Source organism: Haemorhous mexicanus, chromosome 4, assembly GCF_027477595.1.
Source record: "Haemorhous mexicanus isolate bHaeMex1 chromosome 4, bHaeMex1.pri, whole genome shotgun sequence".
In the NCBI taxonomy this organism is placed as follows: Eukaryota; Metazoa; Chordata; class Aves; order Passeriformes; family Fringillidae; genus Haemorhous; species Haemorhous mexicanus.
This window is the reverse complement of record NC_082344.1, coordinates 29,456,580-29,478,776: the sequence shown is the minus strand read 5'-3', so window position 1 is coordinate 29,478,776 and position 22,197 is coordinate 29,456,580. Positions and strand designations below refer to the sequence as shown.

Below are 22,197 nucleotides of genomic sequence, written 5' to 3'. Positions count from 1 at the left end.
TTCTCGGCTGGACGTGCCCTTAGCTTGGACATCGCTGGCTCGGGCAGCAGGTTCGGCAGGATTCGCTTGCCGGCCCCGCGCCCTCCCCAGTTCTGCGGCTGTGACGGGCTTTGCGCGTCCGAGAGTTTCGGGGAGCCGGGACACCTCCCCACGCGTCCCAGTGCGGCAGCCCGGTGTCGGGGAGGGGGCTCGGCCCCGCCGAGCCCCCGAGCAGGGCTGGGCACGGCAGGAGCCGCAGCCGGGAGCGGAGCACGCCCGGCCCGGGCTGACCCCGCCGCAGAGAGGGGGAACCCGCCGTGCTGGGGGAAGGGGGGACGGAAGGCGCTGCGCGGCGTGTCCCCCCGGGGATGGGGATTGCGGGCTGCGGAGGGGCCAGCGAGAGACTTCGAGACCACCGAGTGCGAGGGGCAGCGGCGAAGGAAGCCCGACGGGGACTCTGCCTCCCCTGCCGGGTCCCGGCGCTCCCGCCGCCAGTGGGGCCGGTGCCGGGGCTGCCCCGCCGCCGGATGCCCAGAACCCCTCGCCCCGCACCGGCTGGGCTGCAGGAGGAGGAGAAGGAGGAGGAGGAGGAGGAGGAAGAGTAGGAGGAGACCGGGCGCTTTCACTCCTGCTGACTGCTGAGGCAAAAGGCAGAAAAAGGAGGAGGGGAATAAAAAGCAAAGAGGGGGGAGAGAGTGAGTGAAAGAAAACTAAGCCCAGCTTTTGCCGGTGCTGCTTGGATTGGATCTGGTTTGAGTTTCCTCTCTGCTGGCTTGAGCAGCAAGAGAAGGAGGAGTGGGGGGAAGTCGCTCACTCTTCCTCTGAAGCTTTAGCAAACGTGCTGGTGCCTGTGCTGGCGGGGAGCTGCCCGGGTGCAGTTCCTTCGCAGCATATTGCTGTCACTGCCTGGACTTCCCGAGGACCTGGAGGAAAAAGACATCACAGACCTGACAGTTGCTCACTGCCTATAGACTTGTCACTTTTTTTTTTTTTTTTTTTTCCTAGGGGATTCTTTTTTAAAATTATTTTTCTCCCGGGTATCAGAACAGCAGTTTCTTGAGTGGCTTTGAAATCAATTGCTTCCTTATCAACTTCGGGAGATATTTTAAAAAACTTTTCCCCCCCCTCTTCTGTTTTCATAGCCAAAAAAAAAAAAAAAAAGAAAAAAAGGATAAAAAAAGATAATCCTTTTGGGGGAGGGGAGATGATCGTGCTGATGTGGAATAAGTGCTCCTGCTGTCTCCTCTTACTAGCCGCGGTCCTGATCGTGGAGAGCTCCCAGCTAGACAGCTCCAGCTCCAAGGTGAACTCCATCAAGTCCACCCTGATGGGGGAGGCTCCAACTCAGGCAACCAACAGATCTGCAGGCATCCACCAGGGACTGATGCTTGCTAGCAGTAAGAAGGGCAAAATGCTAGAGCAGATGGGAAAACCTCCCAAGCACTATCACCGGCAAGGAGAGGTAGGACATGGTTTCATTGCTTGAGTGTCTGTCCGTGTGCTGTATGTAAATAATTGCTAGTCTTCCCCCTCATATTGTTTTCATAGCTTTAATATGCTAAATTGATTAATTTACTTCACTGGGCTTGCCTGGGACAATATAATCTTGTAATAGGTGTTAAGAACTGTGCAAGTGGGAGGTTTAAACCATTCATTTTTCTCTGTAGGGTTAATAACTGATGGAAGAAAAAACTATCATCTTCAGCATTTCTTTTTTTGACTCCTTCAAAAGGCTGCCAGAAGCTAAGGAAGAAATTTCTTGTTAACTGTCAAGACAGTAAATGATTTGATTTTGAATAGGTGAGGAAAATTTGAACGTGATGTAAAAAATTCACAGCAGTGTAACAAACTTGGTTTTAGAAATCACACCTGGCAAGTTGATCTCTGGTATCTTTATCCTTGGTGAGAATAAAAAAGCATGGTATCCCTGTGGTATACTTTAAGGTACAGTCCTTTGTTTAATAAGACAGAAAACAAATTCTATGTTCCTTTTCCAGAATATGCTCCAATGATTGTGGAAGTTTTGTTTGGTTATGAGAGTTTGAATGTAAAGAAGATAGAAAAGGTTATAGGTAAAGAAAAAGAAGGTTAAGAGGAAAAAAACCCAACACCCTGACTCACTTGTGCAGTCTTCTTTCCTCTCTACCCTGCCTGGAAACTTGCAAGTCTGATAGAAAATAATCTTCATTCAACTATCTTTGCGCTAAACCACAAAGCAGCACTTTAAGTCATCAGTCCTGTTCTTCCCTTTCAAGTCTTAACTTGGATGGTACAAATGTTTGTGTTGTGATGTTAAAAGGGGTAGACTTCTTCAGAAAATGTAGATTTTATTGGGTATTAATAGTATCTCTAAATACAGCTGCTTTTCATAAGCAACATTGTAGCAGCAAGAGAGTGTGCCAACATTCAGCACTAAAAAGGCAAAATACTCAATGCCTGAAGGGTCTGTACTTGCTTAAGTTTTCTTTATAGCAGCAGAGAAGCTGAAAATTCAAGTAATCCACTGAATTTGCTAAAGTGTTTCACATCAGCTTCCTAATAATTGAATGTTATAATTTGGTTTTGTGTGCAAGCATAGTAACAGTAGTGGTAGTTCTGGTTTTTGTGTGTGAGAAATTTCCAAACTTTTTTTCCCTAGCCACTCAACTGCTTTATAATTTACCCAGGATTTGGTTGCCTCTCCTTACCTCTAAGCAAAGTTTAGCAAGAGATGCTGTGATGAAGTTTCATATTACTAAAGTACTGTGCTCTTCTCTAGTTCACATTTTACTAATTACAGTTACATTGCTATGTTGAATCACCTTGAGGAGATAGAGGTGCCCAATGCACCTTCTTATATGTTCTCCTTGGATTTCCTTTTGTTTTCAACGTATTCACAAAATGTCCTAATACAGATCCTATTTTCCCACTGAGTGTTAGCAGTCTCATGAGTTTTTTGAGTCTGTGCTGCCCAGCTTTTGCCTTTTGGAGAAGTCTTGCCACCTTCCCCCATCTTCAGTGCTTCACTGTGTGTTCAGCGCAATGTTGAGAATAATTGATTATAATTCACCCAGTTCCTGAAAAACAATTTGTGCTACCCACTGGTTGTATTTGCAAGATTTGCCCCTAACTTGCCAGCCTGGACTGGGATTTCTGGGTGCTTCTAGTTCCTGGCATGAACTCACAAGGCAATCTTTAAATGAGAGACCGCACTGCAAATATCTGTGATGGTAGAGGAGGTGTCATGCATGTTAAGATTTCATGTTTGTAGCATAAGCAAAGACCCCCAGAGAATTGGTGGCTATGACTCCCAGGGAGTGAAGCCTGACCTCCCATCAAAGGCTGTCAGCACTGAATTTACCCTCTCTCTCTGAGATTCTGTCCCCAGATCCGGCATGGCCTCACACAGATGTATGTGAAAATGACACAGATTTGCTCCCAATAATTCTAGATGCTACTTTTGGCCACCTGCCTGAAGCTACAAAGTTAATAGAGAATTGCAATAGAAAGAGGAAAAAAAGGGAAAAGGCAAGGAAAAGAAAATGAAAGAGAGGAAAGAAAAAAAGAAAAAGAAAAAAGTAAAGAAAAAATAAAAAAGAGAAGAGAGAAAGAGTATCTTTTCTGAAAAGGTTTTCTCTTTGGTGATACTTTCAGCTGTAGGGCTGGTAAGCCGCTGCATTTTTTTAGCAGCAGGGTCACGCATATCAACCAATTAAGACATGATATTTTCATAATCTTTTTTGAAGTACTCTCTTATTAGGTTAGTATTTAATTTGTTTAGATTATGGGATTTTGCACTGAAGTTTACCATGCCACTTGAAAATGAGCAGGCCTATGCATTTCTTTCTAAAACAATCTGTTGAATTAGTGGAATTTGTAATGTCTCAAAAGTAAAAGTATCTTTTATATCTTGGCAACATTAGATGGTGAGTTGAGTGTCTTGTTTACAACTAGGAAATGGTTTAATAAGGACCAAGGATATGCATGTTAAAGATAAATTAATAGAATTTTGCTATTATGAAGTCTTTGAGCTGTGCTTTCAGGTCTGGACTTACACGTGGTGGAAATCACCAAAACTGATGAAAGGACCATCAGCCTACAACCTATTTGCTTTTCAATTATGTTAATTCTCAGGACTAGGAGCAACTTGGGAGTGTTTAATCAGCAATAAATCAACTGATACAATAGTTGATGGCTTATCTGGAGTGTTGATGTTTTTCAGCTGGTAGTTACAGTGCTTCTGCCCAGAAAGGGAAGATCCAGCGCTCTTTTGTCAGGCAAAGTTCCAGTTTAAATTAATGAAAATACTCACATGAGCAAAGCAAGTTGATCCAGCTTGCAGAGAGACTGGCGGGGCAAATGTGGATTTTAGTAAGACTTAACATTTTTATGTCTTTCTGAGGAATATTATTTATTTTCTGGTCTTACTCCCTTTGCTGCCTTGGATCAGCAGAGAATAAGAAGTACTGATGTGCTAATCGGTGAGATTTCATTCTCTTCACAGTTCTTTACTGTCACTGCTGCCTTTCCTTTTCTACAAACTGTTAATGTTTCCCCAATTTCACAGAGAGTCAGAAAGTGTCTACAGCATTTGCACAAGGGAAATTTTTGCTCAAAGCCTGTATTGTACAGTGCATGCTAATCTAGGTTACTTTGGGGGAGTCGGGATTATATACTGTCAGCTATTTATTTCCTTTCAAAACTTGATTTAGAGAAATGCTTCTAGTGATATCCAACACCTCAGTTCTGTGACCTGTCTGTGAAAGTGTTCTGGATATATCCCCTCTCTAGGAAAATATGATACAGTGAACAGGGTCATAATTGACAGTGAAGATAGATTAATTTTTCTGTGTGTTAGCTATAGCTTCCGCTGTGTTTGGGCAAGGTCTCCCACGTGAGTGATCTAGCTCAATTATAGAGATGCAACCTGAAAGGAAAAATAGTACATACTGTATGTTGCTTGAAAGGCATAGCCATTCCACAGATTCCTGGTTGATGACTTTGTAGCCTCTTTAATTCACTTCACCATCTTTTAGACTTCTTGCCTCTGGGTTTTAGTCCCCTCTCTCCTCTGAGACGTGTCCCCTCTGTCAATGCTGGGGTTTGCATGCCTTCACACTCAATTGCCTTTAATGATCTGGTAGGCTGTGACGTACCAAGCTTTATTTCCAGCTATTTTCCTTCTTTAATCTATGGGTGCTATTATCTTCTTCCCTTCCCACCTCCTGGCCACAAGCTGTCGCTTCAGTTCATTCCCACACGAGATGTGTCTCTCATTCCCTTTGTCCCTTTGCTGCTGCATAGCTGTTTGGGTTTGTGCTTCCCCTTGAGACTTTCCCTTCCCCATGAACATGATGGAAGCAGTAACAATGAAGGGAAGAACTGGGACATCCAGTAGAGGGAATTGACACATCTGTGGGGCTGACTGAGAGGTAATGAGGTCTGGAAAAGGGAGAGAGAAGTGAAAAGCTGGGACAAGTTTTGGTGCTGCAGGGGCGCAACAGACAGCTATCAGATAAGCCTTAGTATTCCAAATGCACTGGGTTTAATGTTAAAATGTGTTTATTTTTTTTTAATTATATTGCAGCTTGAGCTAAGAGGTTCGAGACCACAGAAGCCAAACCAAAGAGGCATTTATTCAAATGACTAATTTGATACTGATCTCATACCTATTAACGCATGGACATACATGTGTTTCTTGGACAGGACATAGTTACCCACAAGGACTTGCTAGAAAATGTTTGGATGATGCTTTGTAGCAAGAAAAACAGCATGAGATGTAGTAATTGAATGCAGTGCCCTGACAACGTTACAATAAAATGTACCAAAGACACCAAAAATGTAACCACAATATCTTAAATAGCTAGCAACCAAGACAGTAAAAATTATTTCTTCATGGGATTAAAAATAAATTAATTAAAATAGCTAGAAATTGCATCCAGCAATAGCTGCCTATTTTTTTAATTAAAAAAAATACAGAATTGCTAAATCTGCAGAGGCCACCAGAGGATTTGCTCTTGCTGTTTGCTGTTAGAAATCTGGGTGACATACTGGTTTACTGGCAGCAGGCTTGCTAAATAACCTACTAGCTTCCCTCTTAACTGCAAAAAATGGGGTGCATTATCTCCTTCCTGGGCCATGCTTGGTGTCCCCTTCAAATTGTTATTATTAACTGATGTCATAGTATAGAGCAAAAGCTCCTATAAAGTAGCTTTACTGGCAGTATTTCATATTAGCTTTGCAACATTGCCTAGAAAATTTCTAGAACTCTGATGTGCTGCTGGGTGTGCAAGTACTTAGGAAGAGTCAGTTTCTGTATGGAAAGTCTGTCAGTGCTTAATGACAACACAGAAGATGATGAAGCATGATTACATTTTCCCCTCAGAAAAGTGAGTCTGATTAACTCATTATGTTTGATTAACTGATACTTTGCAGATGCAAATATAGCAGAAGTTTAATTTTGATCTTAATTATCTCAACACTGGATGTATCTTGCAAGCACTTCGTATCTCATGGCTTGTCAATAGAGCCTTTGGTCCTTTTACACTTGTTCTTACAAATGCCTCACCCTGGAAATGTTGTTCAGGAGGAATTTAGCTCTTCAAAGGAGGAGCCCCATGAAGCTTCTGCTTCTGTTTGGTTTTCCAGCATGGCTTTCCTCTCCAGGTTTTGTATATCCGCTTATTTTTTTAAGTATATCCAAACAAATTTTAGATATATGTAAAAATGTTAATTTGGAGAACACCTTGAAAACAGGGAGCTTCCCCTCCTGCATGTGCTTGCCAAGGTCCCTACCAAGTCCATGCTACTGCCTGCATGTACACACGGGCTGTGGCTGGCAGGAATCAGGGTGTGGTGGGACACACCCGGAGCCAGCAGCCTCTGCTTGGCCCATCATTGCCATCATTGTAGGCTTGTCACCATGTCCTGTGGAGCTTTGTGTTGGTTTTGGCACTGCAGTCATAAAATGTTTAAGATGGATTTAAGGAGCTGGAGTTTGTGTGACACCATAGACATGGTGGAGAAAGCTAGAAGCCATCATTCTGCTCTTCCTGCACTGGTAAAATTCCAAGTGTATTAAGAATTTTATATGTATTCTTTTTTTCAGTGAACTGAAGATAATCCTTTTGAAGTCCTTGTCTTTTACTGCTGTGTTCTAGGTGGTGTTTCTCGGTACTTTTAGGTTGAAACCTCTAGGAAGCTTCTATGAACTTAATATCCATGGATGTGAGAGGCCAATACAAAAGCCAAGAAGATCAGAAGGTCTGCTTTGCTAATGAATTTTGCCTGAAAAAGTTTTTATTTTCATTAGAGACCATGAACTTCGTCTCATTTTTTTTTCACCAAGTGTAGGATGTGCATTGGCAGTGTGTGTCCCCAAACCATCACTTTTCTTCAGGGTAGCTTTTTCCCTTTTTGGTTGAAGGTCAGATTTATTCTAATGGAAATTGTAATGAACATTAAGCAATTTTCAAATTGTAATGACATGCGGAAAGAGATGATTTATGGTATTTCCAAGCTAATTGCAGAATCCTTTGCTCCAGAGTGGGCTACAGAATGTAGTGTTAGAGAGTGAGCGAGATGGCTTAAAAGGATACATATGTTCATACTAAGGGACAGCATAATACTAAATCACAGCAATCTTCAAATAAAATACGGAGTTTTGTTCATCTGTGTTACAGTTTTTTGGGGATAGGCCTTAAATCCATCTATGATTTATACATTTGTGTTCACACAAACAGAACTAGAGTTATGAAAATAAATGGAATACAAACACACAGCGGGAACACGGAGTTCACTCATTCAGCAGCTATTTTGTTCTTACTAACGGAAAGAGCAGAGCAATGCTACAAAAAAGAAAAAAAAAACTTAAAAGTTGTTGGGTTCCCCCCCTCAAAGCACATAAGCACACGGTTCAGCCCCTTGGGACTTTCTTAAAGCTAAGCTTTGATATGATTGAATTTTCATATGCATAGTAATGAATCTTTGAGACATGCATATTGCACATGTGTAGTGCAAATGGCACTGGTTTAGCATTTTTAGCAGTAAGCAAAGGCAGACTGCTCTGCACATGCTTGGGAATGAGGTGTTGCTTCACTCTGCAAGCCCTCTGCCTCATTCTCTGTGCATCATGTAAGTGTGAACCAGGCTGTGCATGCTTTTAAAAGCATATTTATCGGTCCAGTGAATGAGAGGACAGGGTTCAGTTCTACGTGTTTTGGCAGCTTGCCTTAAGTAAAGCAATGACTTGCTGTCAGCATGATCTCCTCTCTGCAATCTGAAATGACTACAGCGGAGATCTCTTAAAGGAACTGCGAACACAATGCATTGGTGTTGCAGCAGGAAACTTCTATTCTTGGAATCTCATTCGTAACTGGAACAGTGTCAGGGAAAGTAGTGCATCTGGTGGGGGAAGATCTCCTTTACTTTTCCTTTGGCATAGAGCAAGGTAGCTTCCCAAGTTGGGTTAGTTTTTGGGGTTTTTTTGTTATATGTTCCTACAGAAAATGGTACACCTCTTCTTGGCAGTCTGAAAAGATACTAAACTGGACATTCTGCTGTGGCCTGACCTGTCAGGATTAGTATATACAACTTGCCATATTTCTTTTTTTTTTTCTTTTGGCTTGAAAATGAGAGCACAGAGCCCTCCCACCCAGTTTGCTGTGGACTCAGGATGCTGTTTTCTACCTCAAAAAAAATAAAAGTTTGTGTTTATTTCTGTCTTCTGGGGTTTTAGGTTGCCCACACAGAGACTGAGCTGAGTCTTTTACTCTCCCTTTGGTAGGAGTATTGGGTGCGTACTTCCTTTCTTTCTTTTTCAAACATCATCTCCCTGTCATTCTTCAGGAGGGAGGGAAGACAGGACATATCAAATGGTCATGTTTTACCAGACCTGCCATTCTTAAATTTCAGTTTATCATCCACTGCGATAGCAATAATGACACCATCTGACTCACATAACCAACCACTCTGTGTGAACTGAATGCTATAGGGTTGCCCAGTGAGACTGAAAGTTGTTCTTTCAGACCTGTTCAGTTGCTGTTACTCCCAACAAAACTAAATTTCCATTTGTATATTATTCATAACCAATACCTGTAGGGTGAGAGTGTGTGGATGTAGGTTAGAATTCAGGAATGGAAATTTTGGGAACCAAGGAAAGACCATGAAAACAGGAGGTTGCCATCCTCTCTCCACACTTTCTTCATATGGAGCCAAATGTTGATGTTGCCTTATGTCATCTTACAGGTAAAGAGAAAAACTGCCTAGGCTTAGAAGTCTACTTTATAGTTTGGTGGTTAGTACTAAACTGCTTAGCTGCATACAATGTTTTTGTAATTGTTTAAATAAATAGAGAGTTCTTAAAATGCTCTTTAGGAATGCTTGTAAACTTCTGTGCTTGGATTTGTCCCCATTGCTATCTTCCAGACATCCCACTCCTTGCCAGGAAAATGGCTTTTTAACAAGAAGAATACTCTGGAAATTACTTTCTGAGAGGGTCCTGGCCACAGCAGCTGTAACAAATTGCCACTGAACTTCAGTCCCAGTTGTTTTTTATTGCTAAAAGGATAAGTGACCAAGTGAATACTCGTATTATAGCTTCACGACAGTTTATTAAGTATCGAATTGTAGTGTGTGATCTTGTCTAACCAGAAGATTAAGGTTAGACAAGAAACCTCTGCGGAGAAAAATTTCCCTCAGACTTTGTACTGATGCTTAAGCTGGAAGAGGGTGAGAAAGTCCTGCCAGTCCCAAACTGTTCTGTGGTTAGGCTGGCTTAGGGTTTTCCTCTGCTGGGGCTGGTTGGTGATGTCAGCACAAGCAGAGCTATAACAGTGTGAGGCAGCTGAGAAGTCAAGGCACCGCAATCCATTGCGTGTTGGTCCACCTCCTGCTGAGGAAACAAGTCCATGGGGGGCATTTCCTGAGCAAGAGGGTTTTGAGTGGTGACACAGCTTCGGCATAGCTCAGGAAGCATTGCTAACTGGGAAGCATTTTTGGCATGATTTTCCAAATAAGCAATACAGAGCCCAGGAAGGTCAATGAAGGATGGAGCAAAACCTTGAGATGGTAAAGGAGGCATGCTTGTGTCCTTGAGGAGGATTTGCCACCTGGAAAGAACATGCAAGTGTGCCTGCCCTCCTCTCAGCCTCTCTGTCTAACTTTGAGGATCTCTCCTTCCCCAGACATGCTGGCCTTGCTGTCACTGCTGTAGCTTTGGGGCTTGGGTTTGGTTTTGTCCAATGCATTTAAAAGGATGATGCCTTTTCTTAAGCACTATCCTCTCAAGTTATCAGTGAAGAATAGATAAGAGAATCTTTATTTCAGGCACACATGTGCACTCCAGGTGTGAAGGGAACTCTTAAACTGTTTATGAGCGCACAAAGCCCCATGAACAAAGAGGGCAGAAAAAAATGTTGTCATTTTAAGGAAAAATATGTTTTAAGGCCCTGTTAAAAAATAAAGCCAAAACAGAGCTGCAAATGGGCTGCAGATTGTCTATGTAAGAGAGATTAGCACTCTGAAAATCTCTGAATAGGCTTGTGCCAGAGACAGTCCCAGGTAGCCAAGATGCCATTTGACAATGGAGGGTGTATCCACTGTCAGGTTCTTGTCTTGGAGATCTACCCACAAAATTCTCTTCCAATAGGCATACACAGGTAAGCAGGATAGCACTGCCTTAACTGTCTTTTAATGGTTTTAGATGACTAGAAGTCAATGGAGACCTTGTGTGAAAGGGATGATAGTGGGGTGTGAGTTCCAGATCTGGGTGCCCTCGTCACTTTTAAGTTTGGTGGGGTTGAAGTCTATTTTACTGTTAAAAGGTCAGAACGGTCAAGGATGGCTAAAATGAGAGAAATCACATTACTTTAATAGTCATGTGAGGATATCTTAATTTGTTCGGAACAGCTTTCAGGTACACTGAGGGTAGCATCCATAATGGTGGTGACAATTCAAACACACAAAAGTGATGTAACTCACTCCCCTCCTGCACTGTTTTCCAGCTGATGCTCCAAAAAAATTTGGCCATAGACACAAATTCATGCTGCCAGAAATGCTACACTTCAGTTCTTTGCTCTGCAAAATATGCTGCTTTATTGCCCTTCTTATCCGAGAAGTGCCACACACTTCTGCACAGAAAGCCATCTCAAAGGTTTGGCTCTGTTTACTGATAGGATGAGTCTGAAATGTACTTATGTACCTAACTCCCTGAATGTTTTCAGTGGGAATTAGGTTCTTCATGCATTTAGGGAGTGTAGTCCTGGTCTTCTCATGCACAAGAGAAATTCAGAGGAAGTTGTCTATCTGAGACTTGGTGCAAGGCATGCTCAGGAACAAGGACCTCTCTTCTTCATCACCTATGTAAGGTAGTCCGAGTTTGGTCATCAGAATAATTTGTTATTATTACAGAAAAGTTTAATCAGAACAATTAATGCTGTTCCCTCAATTATGAAATATTTATCTAAAAAATCAGTTATAGGTCGTATCTAATATAGCAGACACGGTTATACTGGCCCTTCTCTCTGGGTTACAATCTTTATTAAGAGTAACTTTTTTCTTAAATCAGCAAATTTTTTTATTTTTTTTTTTCCCTGTAAAACTGGACATGGATGCAGAGATGTTGCAAGGAGAGCTGTAGTGCTTGTCTTTAATGAGCCTCTTCCTGACCCACCCTGTGTAAAGCAGTTGACACATCATGTGTTGTGCAGCTGGGACGGCTACCCTGGCACATATCTCTGATACGTTTTGACTTTGGCCTTTTGGAAGCACTGGTCCCATGCTGTTCTCCAGAGTCGTGTTTAAGTAATTTCCCAGATACTGTGGATATAGGGCCGGTAGGAGAAAAGCTGCAGTGGAATTCACGAGTACAGATTAAGCTGATTCCGTGAAAACAAATTGCACAACACAAACTGACAATTTCTGGATTTGATTTTCTCTTTTTCCTTGGTTTGACCTCCAGTGCTTCTTCTGTCAACCGGTCAGTATTCGGTTCTGAAGTGTAGAGTTTGTGTGTTGTGTGTGTATGCGTGAATGGTGGCTTTTTTTTTTTTTTTTTTGTTTCAGTTTTTTTGTGGGGTTGTTGTTTTAATTTTGCAATATAGCCCTTTAAATTTGAATATTACCCCTTGATCAAAAGGCAGGCCAGTTTCTGTGAGGCAGCAGGTGGACGGCTTGAAGAGTGCTGAGGTGGTGCAGGGGTGAAATTCAGGCAGGGGGATCCACACTGCTGAACAGTCTGAGCAGACAAGAGCAGCCATGGACAAAGTTCATGCCCTGTCAGTGGAACAGTGCGCATCTCTGTCTCTGTAGTACAGGGAGCTTGGCTCTCCTGATGCTCTTGACTCTACTGGAAGTGTTGGTTCTTGTATGCTTTGACCATTTGTTAGTGAAATGGTCACTGCTTTTACTTTTGATCTCCTTCTGCCCTAAATGACCCTATTTTCAGGAAATCAATTTAAAGGGTAGCTACTACAGGACATTTTGTGAACATTTGGTCAAAATCAAATTACCCCATCTTTGCTCTTCAAATACTTGTGCCAATGGAGCTATAGCTCAAGTACAAAAAACTTTAAAGAAACAGAATTGCTGAGGTATAACCCATTTAGTAACTGATTAGAATAACTGGTAATTGATCAAAAATAAGCAGGATTAAACTGCCACATTTCACTACACAGGGAGGCTATGAGCAAAGCTTCACATAACTTTTCAGGACTGATGCTGTTCAACTTATTGGCAAATTTTCTGGAAAATGGACAAAGAAATTTTGGCCAAAATTTATTCACAACAGTAAAAAGTGAACTGCAGAATTGCAGTAAATGCCAGTATACTGATCACCCGAGAGATAAATCCCATGGGTAAAATTCCATTTCTAATAGTGTAAAGCAATACAGTATGGCACAATGTGATGGCAATTTGGCACATAAGTGATAACCTGTAATTTAGAGTAAATTTAGCTATCTTTCATGGTGAAGCAGCAGCAGAGAGACAAAAATTAAATACTAAGAACATATTAAAAAAATCCAAGTCGAATATCAGGAAGCGAAAAAAAACCAGAGGGCATTTTTAAACTAGTTCTAATCTCACGATCCTTAGCAACTGTTAAAAGATATAAAAGCAGTCAGGATTAAATGGAGAAGGGATGATCATAACACCAGAACTGCTTAAACACAGGAGAAAGTAAATAGAATGCAAAAACTCAGTTTGGAAAAGGGATGCCCATGGGAGAACAGGACAGAGAGAAATAAAAAACTGAAGAGTCAGAAGAAGGTGAGTGGGGAGCAATTGCTCCATGTTCGCTATAGAAGAAGAGCCAAGAGCAGACAGTGTGAAATTATCAGACAGCCAGGAACTACCTTTTCATGTTGTGGAGCTCATTGCCACATGATGCTGTGAGAGCCATGTGTGGAAACTGCTCACAGGGAGAGGAGACAGACATAGAGAAAAGAGATGGCACTGGTAGGTACTGAACATCCAGCCTCAGATGTGTCTAAGCGGCAGTTGGCTGAAGCTGGGAGAATGCAACTGGGAGAAGTCCTTCTGTGCTTGCCTATAACCTTATTCCTCTGAGTATTTGCATCTAGCTGGATGCTGGCCTGGCCACTTTTCTCTGATAGGTTATAGCAACTTTTGTGTACTTATGCAGGTAATAATTTTTATCAACCTAAAGATCAATTTTTTTTTTTTTATCAATATCGTAAGTAGCCCAGCTTGTTTCCTTAATTTATCAGGAAACTTAAGCATATCTAGTTAAGCACTTGTGTTTTGTGTACTTCTGTTATGATGTGCATATACAAATATTATGCAAAAACTGAACAACTGAGCTGAACCCAATGGGTATGTGGGCACTGATTTTCTTATCCTCTCTAATGCCCATGGACATCTGATTTTTATGGTAGTGGGCACTGATTTTCTTATCCTCTCTAATGCCCATGGACATCTGTGTTAACACTCCCATGAATGCCAGTGTTGCTTTGTTATCCACACTTCTAGTCAGAATGTTAAATAGTCCAAAGAGATTGCTGCAGCAAATGGAAAACATGACTGCAATGAAAAGGAAATGGAAAAAAGAAGCAAGAGGCAAAGAGGCTTAGAACAGATTTACAAAGCATGTAGGATACACAAGTCAAGGGAGACTTTTCAAAGATTTTTGCTAAAATTTAATCAGCTACAGAAGTAAATACTTTCTAAAAAGAGTAAGATTTTCAACTCATTCATTATTTAGAATAAAGATTTTTGGGGTTTGTGGGGGGGAGGGGATGTCTTTTTTCTTTTCTTTCTAATTTCCTCGAGAATTTTGCTAATGAGTGAATCCTTCCATTGCAAATTATCATTATACACAGGGCTGAGTATCTTCAAATTTTTAAAAAGTCTGATGTTTCCAAAGTTGTTACAGTTTTGATGGAAACTACTCTGATGCCAGGGAAGTACAGGGTTGGTTGGCTCTGTCTACAAATAGATAAAAAAAGCTGAGGACAAAGAACAGCTCAGGATTACAGTCAAACTCCAACAATCTCCTGTTTTCTCTTTAAAGTCAATTTGACCAGAGATTTTAGGAGCCTAAATAGAATTCACAGTGTTGTAAGTGCTGGTATGTGTATGCCTGTGTGCATGTCTTTCCCTGCTTTCACCAGATCCTTCTCTGCATCAGGCAAAAGTTGGAGTTCACAAAATATTGTGTTCCCTCTGTTGTTTACCCCTTGCAGCAGTCTCTGGTCCCCATCTCTGACTTAATGAGTATTGATAGTATTAAAAAATTGATTTTTAAACCCTCCTTTGATCTTCTCTTCTACCTGCAAACTCCAAAAGAGTTAAAAGCTGTGGTTAACACACATGTTTAAATACTTTGGCATTCAAACTTGGATTCCAACCATGCAGGTTCAGTAAAAAACTTGGCAGGACTGCTGCCCCTCCATTGTGCTTGACAGCAAGGTGTGACATCTTGTGACCAGTTGATTGATGTGAAGATACCTGGCGCATTTATGGCTAATGCAGTACATGAATTTTGGTAGATGAGACCAAGTCCAGTCTGCTCCCTTCTCTAAAGCACACGTGGAAAGGAACGTGCTATCCTGAGCTTGTCTGCTTGCTAAAATCTCTGACACCTTTTTTGCTGGTGAAAAAAAATCCCAGCTAATTCTGCTGGTTTTGTGCATATGGTGTGTTAGCTATCTGAGCAGAGTGTTTTCAATGGCTCTGTGAAATGGTATTTTATAGGACCACAAATACTATAGTATTTTATAGTATTATATGGGGCCACAAATGCTTTGTTTGTTGGACTTCAAGCATAATACTTGGTTGGCTCAGTCATCAGTTATGCTAAATTTCTATGGCATTGATTCAAAAAACCTGTCAGTGTATGCCATCTGAATTTCCCCATCAGTAAAATGCTCCTCTGTGAAACAAATATATGATATGTTAAGGAACTAAAAGCACTTGGAAGATGATAACATAGATAACCAATCCAAACATTTACACAATGGGGAGTATTTTTAGAGAAGAGAATCACAGAAGTTAAATGTCATAAAGTTTAATAAGAAGTGCACAGGTTGAATATGTTCCTGCTTAAGTCAATATGCTTTTAAACAGTAGTTTTTCTAAACATGCCTTGGAATATTTTTATTTTTAAATATGCATACCTAACATAAAAATTCTTGTAATAAAAATAATGTGGTTTTTTCTGTTTAGTTGTTCAATGTAAAAAAAAAAAGTGCAGTTTTCACAATTGGTACAGATTCTAAGCAGAACAATATCATAATTTATTGCAGAAAGGAAAAATATTTGTTTTGAGAACCTGCATTTGCTCTTGAATCAGCAGGTTATGGTGCATTCATTTCATATCCTTCTCAGCTTTCATGCTCTCTCATCCATCTCTTTCTGATATTATATTAAACTCTTGAGTGCATAGAAATTTAGGTTCCCAGGACTCTGAGTTAGACTGGAACTCAAATCATCTGACAGACTTTGGAAACTGGGACTTTAATTCCCAGTTCATTTGGATCCTTAATGATCATTCAATCTTCTGTCTGTGTTTCTACTTGCTCACTCACTTTTTACACAGTAGGAGTCAGTCAGTCTTCAGATCAGAAGCATATGGTACCCCTCCAGCAGACAAACATTTTCCACCAACATTTTGAAGAGAATGAAAATCTAAATAAATAACCCCCTAGGCTGAAAGCAGCCTATTCACCAAACAGCAATTCCACAGGAAAAATAAATGTTCAGCAAAGCGATCTTTCATTTGAAAATTGGATCCAGACTCCACAAACCGAGAAGGGTGAGCAACTCTGTCATATGTGGTGCAATGCAGTTTGTCTGCAAAGTGTGCTGCCACAAGGTACTGATGGTCTGCCTATGGGAAAAAGCAAACTGGGCAAAAGTTAAACAGTTTGTTTGTCAGCAAACTGTTGAAATCATGGTACCATGAATATTATCCCTCATGAATTATAAATGGTTAATGCGTATGGACCATCCACCAGCTAGTTCAGAATGATGCAATTCAGAACAGATTCATCTTTCAACACTTTGTTTTGAAAAGTGTCGATTTTTGTTCTTTGAAGAAAGATGGTAAAATCTGAAAGGCAAACAAAAATTTGTCTTTTAGGAAGGTCAGACACATAGTTCCATGTTTATCTTTTGGTCTAATATTGTAGTGTCTTGGTAAATTAATCATTGTTGCCTTGGGTTTTTTTTTGCAAGGAATTCACTACTTCCATGGAGCTAACTTCAGCAGTAGGAGTAATAGTAGTAGTAGTATCTTATTGAGGACGGAGGGAGGAAAAAGGCCAGTTATCCTGTCAAAATGCAATGTTATAACTCAGCTGCCTTTTCAAGCAGCCATGTGAATTTGAAATCTAAGGGTTCTTTTCTGAAAAGAAAAATCACTGTAAGTATTATAACTTAGAAAATACCATTTTTCCTCAGTTGCACTGATTTTTTTTCCACCTGTGCAAGTCATCTGAATTGAAAGGAAATTTCAACAATACAATAATTATAAGTTTGGGATACTTATAAGAGCTAAATCTAGTATCTTTGTGCTTCAGGCTAAGGTGAATTTGTGCTTAAATTGATTTAGCAAGTGATCAGTCATAAAAAAGATTTTAGGAAGGTAACTAAAGGATTTCTACCTTAAAATACTTACAAAATTTTAGCCAAGGACATAATTTTTGGGGTGGTATAGTAAAGACATAATCTATCATTTTCCCTCTGTAATAGCATATGCTAATTTGATATTTTTATATTATATATTACTTATATATCTGTACATATGTGCCTATATACTAAGACCATTTAACATATGTGGATTAAGCAGGAAGTTTAAAGTTTACTTTCTGGGGTTTTTGCTGATACTATGTTGTTATTAGAACTGCTTTTGCAATCTCTAGTAACAGGAAAAAGAATAACACCAGAAAAGAAGTTCAAGAAGTATTGATAAAAACACAAAACCTTCAGTTCTTGTTAGGGGAAAAAAACCCTTAAAGAAATTTGGTCTTTTGAAAACTAAACTATTCATGATTTAAAAATTAATTATTCAGTCTTACTAAATGCTCAAAGCATAGCAAATTTCCTTTTCTAAAAAGTTTTGAAGGTAAGGTTGGAGTCTGGAAATAAAGTAAAATTATAAAACAGGTTGCTTTAAAAATGGCGTAATGTGCTTTCATATGTATTGCTTTCTAAAGTTTAAATTTAGTCAGTTCACAAAGGGGATGAGAATTATTCTATCTCTTAGAGATTAAACCTTTCCTGAGATCAGGCTGTGCACTTTTTCTGGTTCACTAATTACCAATAATAATTTGTGATCGCTTTTTGGTCAAGAACTTTGCTGTTTATGCACATGCTAGAGGAGATTACTGTCTGGATTCAGGTTAATAGGTGTGATAAATGAGGGGAAATATTTAGTGTGTTAAGGAAATTCAGAAAACAACTGATTTTAGATGGATCTGGTGGCACAATTTAACATTATCCCTTACTTCAGCAACCTGATTTCACGTGGAAAGAATAATTAGGACATTTGTAGCACAAAGCTAGTGTTTCTTTAGTTAAAGAAGCATTGTTGAATCATAAACTAATTTCTACTTGAAGGGACTGCTTTGACTAGGGTACCCCCCAAAAAATAACCACAGTAGTAATAAATGTAAGATTGGTCTCATATAGATGTGCAAGAAATGTGAATTGTTAACTACAATCTGATTCCTTGGTACTACTTGTCATATTCCTGTGGAAATTAGTGGGAATTACAAATTTCTACCAGCAGCAAATCTGGCTCTGTTAAACACTCTATATTCTTTTAATTCCTATTGTTTTAAACCACAATGGCACAAAAAAAGCCTGCATTGATTCTTTCCTCTTATAAGTATGCATCTTGGCATATCTGACTTCTAGCAGTAGTTAGGAATGCCACCCAGCCTTCCATGTCTGTTTTTATAAAGTTGTATGTCAGTTGAAACTGCCCTACAAATATGTGTTGTCTTTGTCCTACCCCTCAGCTTCAGAGCCACGTTTTAAAACATGGCTATAATGCTTTTTTGCTTGTATAGATAGATCGGTTAGCTGGTGTTTCTGTGTTGTGTTTATCATGAAAACTTGTTGGAAAACTCGGTTATATCCAATTATTTCTAAACCACTTCCTACTTGGTAAGGTAAGGATGGGATTGATAAAACAAAGTGTTCATTGGATGTGTGGTTTTGTGACTCACTGGGTAAAACTATTTATGCTGTGTGACTCCAGTAGGTTTTCAAACAACATCAAGGAGATATTTATTGGCACCGCTGTTTTGTGGCACTGAGAAAAGAATAAATAAGTGTAAAGGAACAGCTGTTTGAAGTTCTTCTAGGAGAATTTAAATCCCATATTTTCCAACAATGTGAATGAGTCTGCATTTGAATGCTAAACCAGAAAGGTTTATAGTGCATATGGTACCTATTTGAATTTTTTAAATGTCTAATTTCTGCTGTGGAAATGGAGGCCAGCTTGAGTTATTTATTGTGGGATGCAGAAGGAAATCACGACCCTTTGCAGGGACACGTTAGAATCCCTGCACCATTCAGCCAGTTTTCTCCTGTCACACCTACTTAAATTTTCAAAAAGAAGCTTTAATGTATTGAGTGTGCTCTGGATCTTACTAGTTCCGAGCACTTATGACAGCTTTCAGAGATTGCTGGTGGCTCCCAGTAGATTGTAATTCTAGAAACAGGAGCCTGATGCTAAGCATCACCACCTGTTCCCCATTATTTTCCTTCAGAAGAAAACAATGCAAGTATAAGATTACATACTAATGGAACTCATTTTCACTAAATAGGTACATTTGGTCACATGTTATTTGGTGGCCCATAAAAGAAAAAGAGGAAAGTAGTATTCTGTTTTCAAAAGGGAGAAGCAAATAAAACTTAAATTCAGAGTTTCCTAACTAGGATAGCTAAACCAAATTCTTCCACGGCAGGTATACCAATATGCAACATGTAAGTACATACAGATTGCTTGTTGGAATAGCTGTGTTTTCAATTTGATTTGTTGTCATATCCTAAAAGGCTTTGGACTTCATTCATCTCTTTGTAAATTCCCTTTAGAGCTAGATTTGAACCTTTTTGGCATTTGCACTGAATTCCTATTTCTGCTTTGCTTAAAACAATGCAGGTCTCATCTCTAACCAAGGTTTCTCTACTGCCCCTCAGTAGAAAAAATTATAAGCAGATATAGCACAGTTATAATGATACTTGCAAGTTAAGTAGATGTCTGTTATATTCTGTTATCACTCGCCATACACCAGCGTGGTCCCATGTTAAATCTCAGCTATATAGTCATGTGACATATATCTAGGTAATGAAGGAATGTTTAAAATGAACTCATCACTGCTTTTCTCATAGCTGTTAGTATGCACATGTAGGCAGTGCATTTTTCAAGCATGGAAGCATGTGTATGTCTCCCTTCCTTGGAATCCTGAACACATCAGCATTCATGTAGAACCTGTGAGAGCCTGGACTGCTTGGGGTGCTCACCAGTCCTGCTTTTGGGTGCAGACTAGCCTCTAAATTGTATCTATATATCTACTTCCTAGCACTTCCTGTTGCTGTTTTTCCTTTTGCTGATATCTTATTCCCAATTCTGAAAAAAAAAAGCTTTTTTTTTTTTTTTAGACTTTTTCCTGCTTGTGTTGCTTGGTGATTCTTCTCTGACAATCCATGTCAGACTGTTGGTAGCCTTTCTTCTTAGTCTTGTTGTTAGTCTCCTTTCTAACCTTAGTCTTGCTTCTTGCAAACTCTTCAGTGGAAAGTGGTGGGTTTTTTGAGATAGCATACTTTTTGAGGCGTGATATTTCCTGATTTTTGCAAGCAAGGTTCAGCGGTTCATTGAATGGCAGCAAATTAAGGGTGACTTTACCCATTTCTTGCACCTTTGGGGACATGAGGTGTTATTAGCAGTGTTTCTTTGCTGTGTTCGTGCGGTAGTATGTGTGGGACACTGTAGCTACTAAAAGTAATTTTCTGGCATATGTTTTGTCTGTATGAGGTAGCCTAAATGGAAGTACTGTCTCAGCCATAATTACCAATGGAAAAGACTCAGGATCAAGCCTTTGATCTGGTTTATTCTCTCTGCAGTATTGGACTGGATTCTTAACTCTGAAACTGGGGTTTTGCACAGAGGAAGCAGAAATAGATTCATGGAGTGCTCTATATCTGCTTTTTCTGAATGAAGTACTTTAATGACATATATTCAGGGACCAGGTTTGTCTGCAAATCAGATTATTTAAGTTTTTAAGAGTTTTATTTCAGATGTACAAAATGGATTTTGGTGGACATTGTCAGACCATGACATTACTCAGTACATAGACGAGTGGATGTGGTGTTTCTGAAAAATTGACGGACATGGTCTTAGCTTTTCTGTGATCAAAACAAAGCATTTCTATGCCTCTTTTCAAAAGTGTGTCCCAGTTGCTTTAAAATAACTGAAAGTGAATGCTTCCAACCAGCAGAAAATTTACATTTCATAATTTTTTTTTCTGTCATGTATTGATGACCAGCTCTTCAAATCTTTTGTCATGAGCTAAGTCTGTAATGAATGAAGCTCAGTAAAACCATGGGATCACTGTGAGGACTCTCACATTAGGGAGAAATTACAAGAAAATTACTTTTTAGCCTTTTGATTTACCAGATAACTTTAAAACTTCATTCTGATTTTGGCTGGGAAAGCCCCTTTGTTGTCCAAACACAAAATTTTCATTTGTTTACATCAGTTTTTTTTCTCACAGAGCAGATAGCAGCAGTGCTGGATTCAACATCTAAAAGCGCTCTCTGGCAGGATGGGTGCCTACACCCAGCCTGGTAAGCACTGTAGCTTTACTGTTATTCCTGTAGCTTGCTAATAAAAACAGTGATCTGGGAGAGTCATGAGCAGAGTTCTGCCTAATGGAGTCTCATTTAAACTTGGGGCTTGCTGCTTTTCTTTTGAACTTCTCAAAAGTCTTGCGTTACACTCGATAGGAATGATAAGGGTACTGCTGCACGTTCCTCAGCAAATCTGTAACACACAGGGTGTTTTTCCACTTGGATGTGTGTGTAATTACATGGAAGTTGGGCCTAAGACACAGTCTTGTTTCCAGAGCAGATGTACTTTAACTTGAAGGCTCTAAGATCATGAACTTTGATTTTTGGTGCCTTGTAAACAGCTGTGGCTTAGGCATTGGTAAAAAGCAGCTGACCCTGAAAAGAAACGATGAAAGAAAGTCAGCAAACGTTTGTACACATAGCTGAAAGAGGTGCTGGGGAGGATCCAGGCAGGATCCAGGATCCTCCAGGATTTGTATTTTGCTCTTAGCATGCACTCTCTACTGGCTGTCACTCTACAAAGAGCTGGGTCTTAGTGGTGTGACAAATTATTTCACTGCTGCTAATGCTGATATTTGTCAGTGCCTTCTATCTTGCTTTACTGAGTTTTATAATGAAGACTTAAAACTTTAGCAGAGGAATAGGTCAGTGATTGCAAGGGGGTGTGTGTAGACCGATTTTTGTCCTCTGTTTAAAGAAAAATGGACTAACTGCACCAGGATGTGCTTCTTCCTGTTTTTTTGGTTTTTTTCCCCAGGTCTCGTGATCAAGCGTCGTAAGTCTCATTAATACAAGATAAGGAAAAATAAAAAAATATTTGGAAAGGGATGTTTTGGAGCAGAATAATTATGTTCTTTCAGAATGTGTTAGAAAAACATCAAAATAGCAATGTAGTTGTATTTTATGTTCAAGAAATATTCT

General features: G+C 39.9%; 1 protein-coding gene across 1 annotated transcript in view; it reads left to right on the top strand.

Annotated features, from left to right (window-relative positions):
* The first annotated feature begins 637 nt into the window (after positions 1-637).
* The window catches only part of DKK2 (dickkopf WNT signaling pathway inhibitor 2), a 39,148-nt gene continuing 17,588 nt past the window's right edge, over positions 638-22,197 (top strand). Inside the window, exon 1 of the mRNA XM_059844230.1 lies at positions 638-1,441. Within this exon, the coding sequence (XP_059700213.1) occupies positions 1,184-1,441 (258 nt within the window). The 5' untranslated portion in view covers positions 638-1,183. The remainder of the gene's footprint in view (positions 1,442-22,197) is intronic.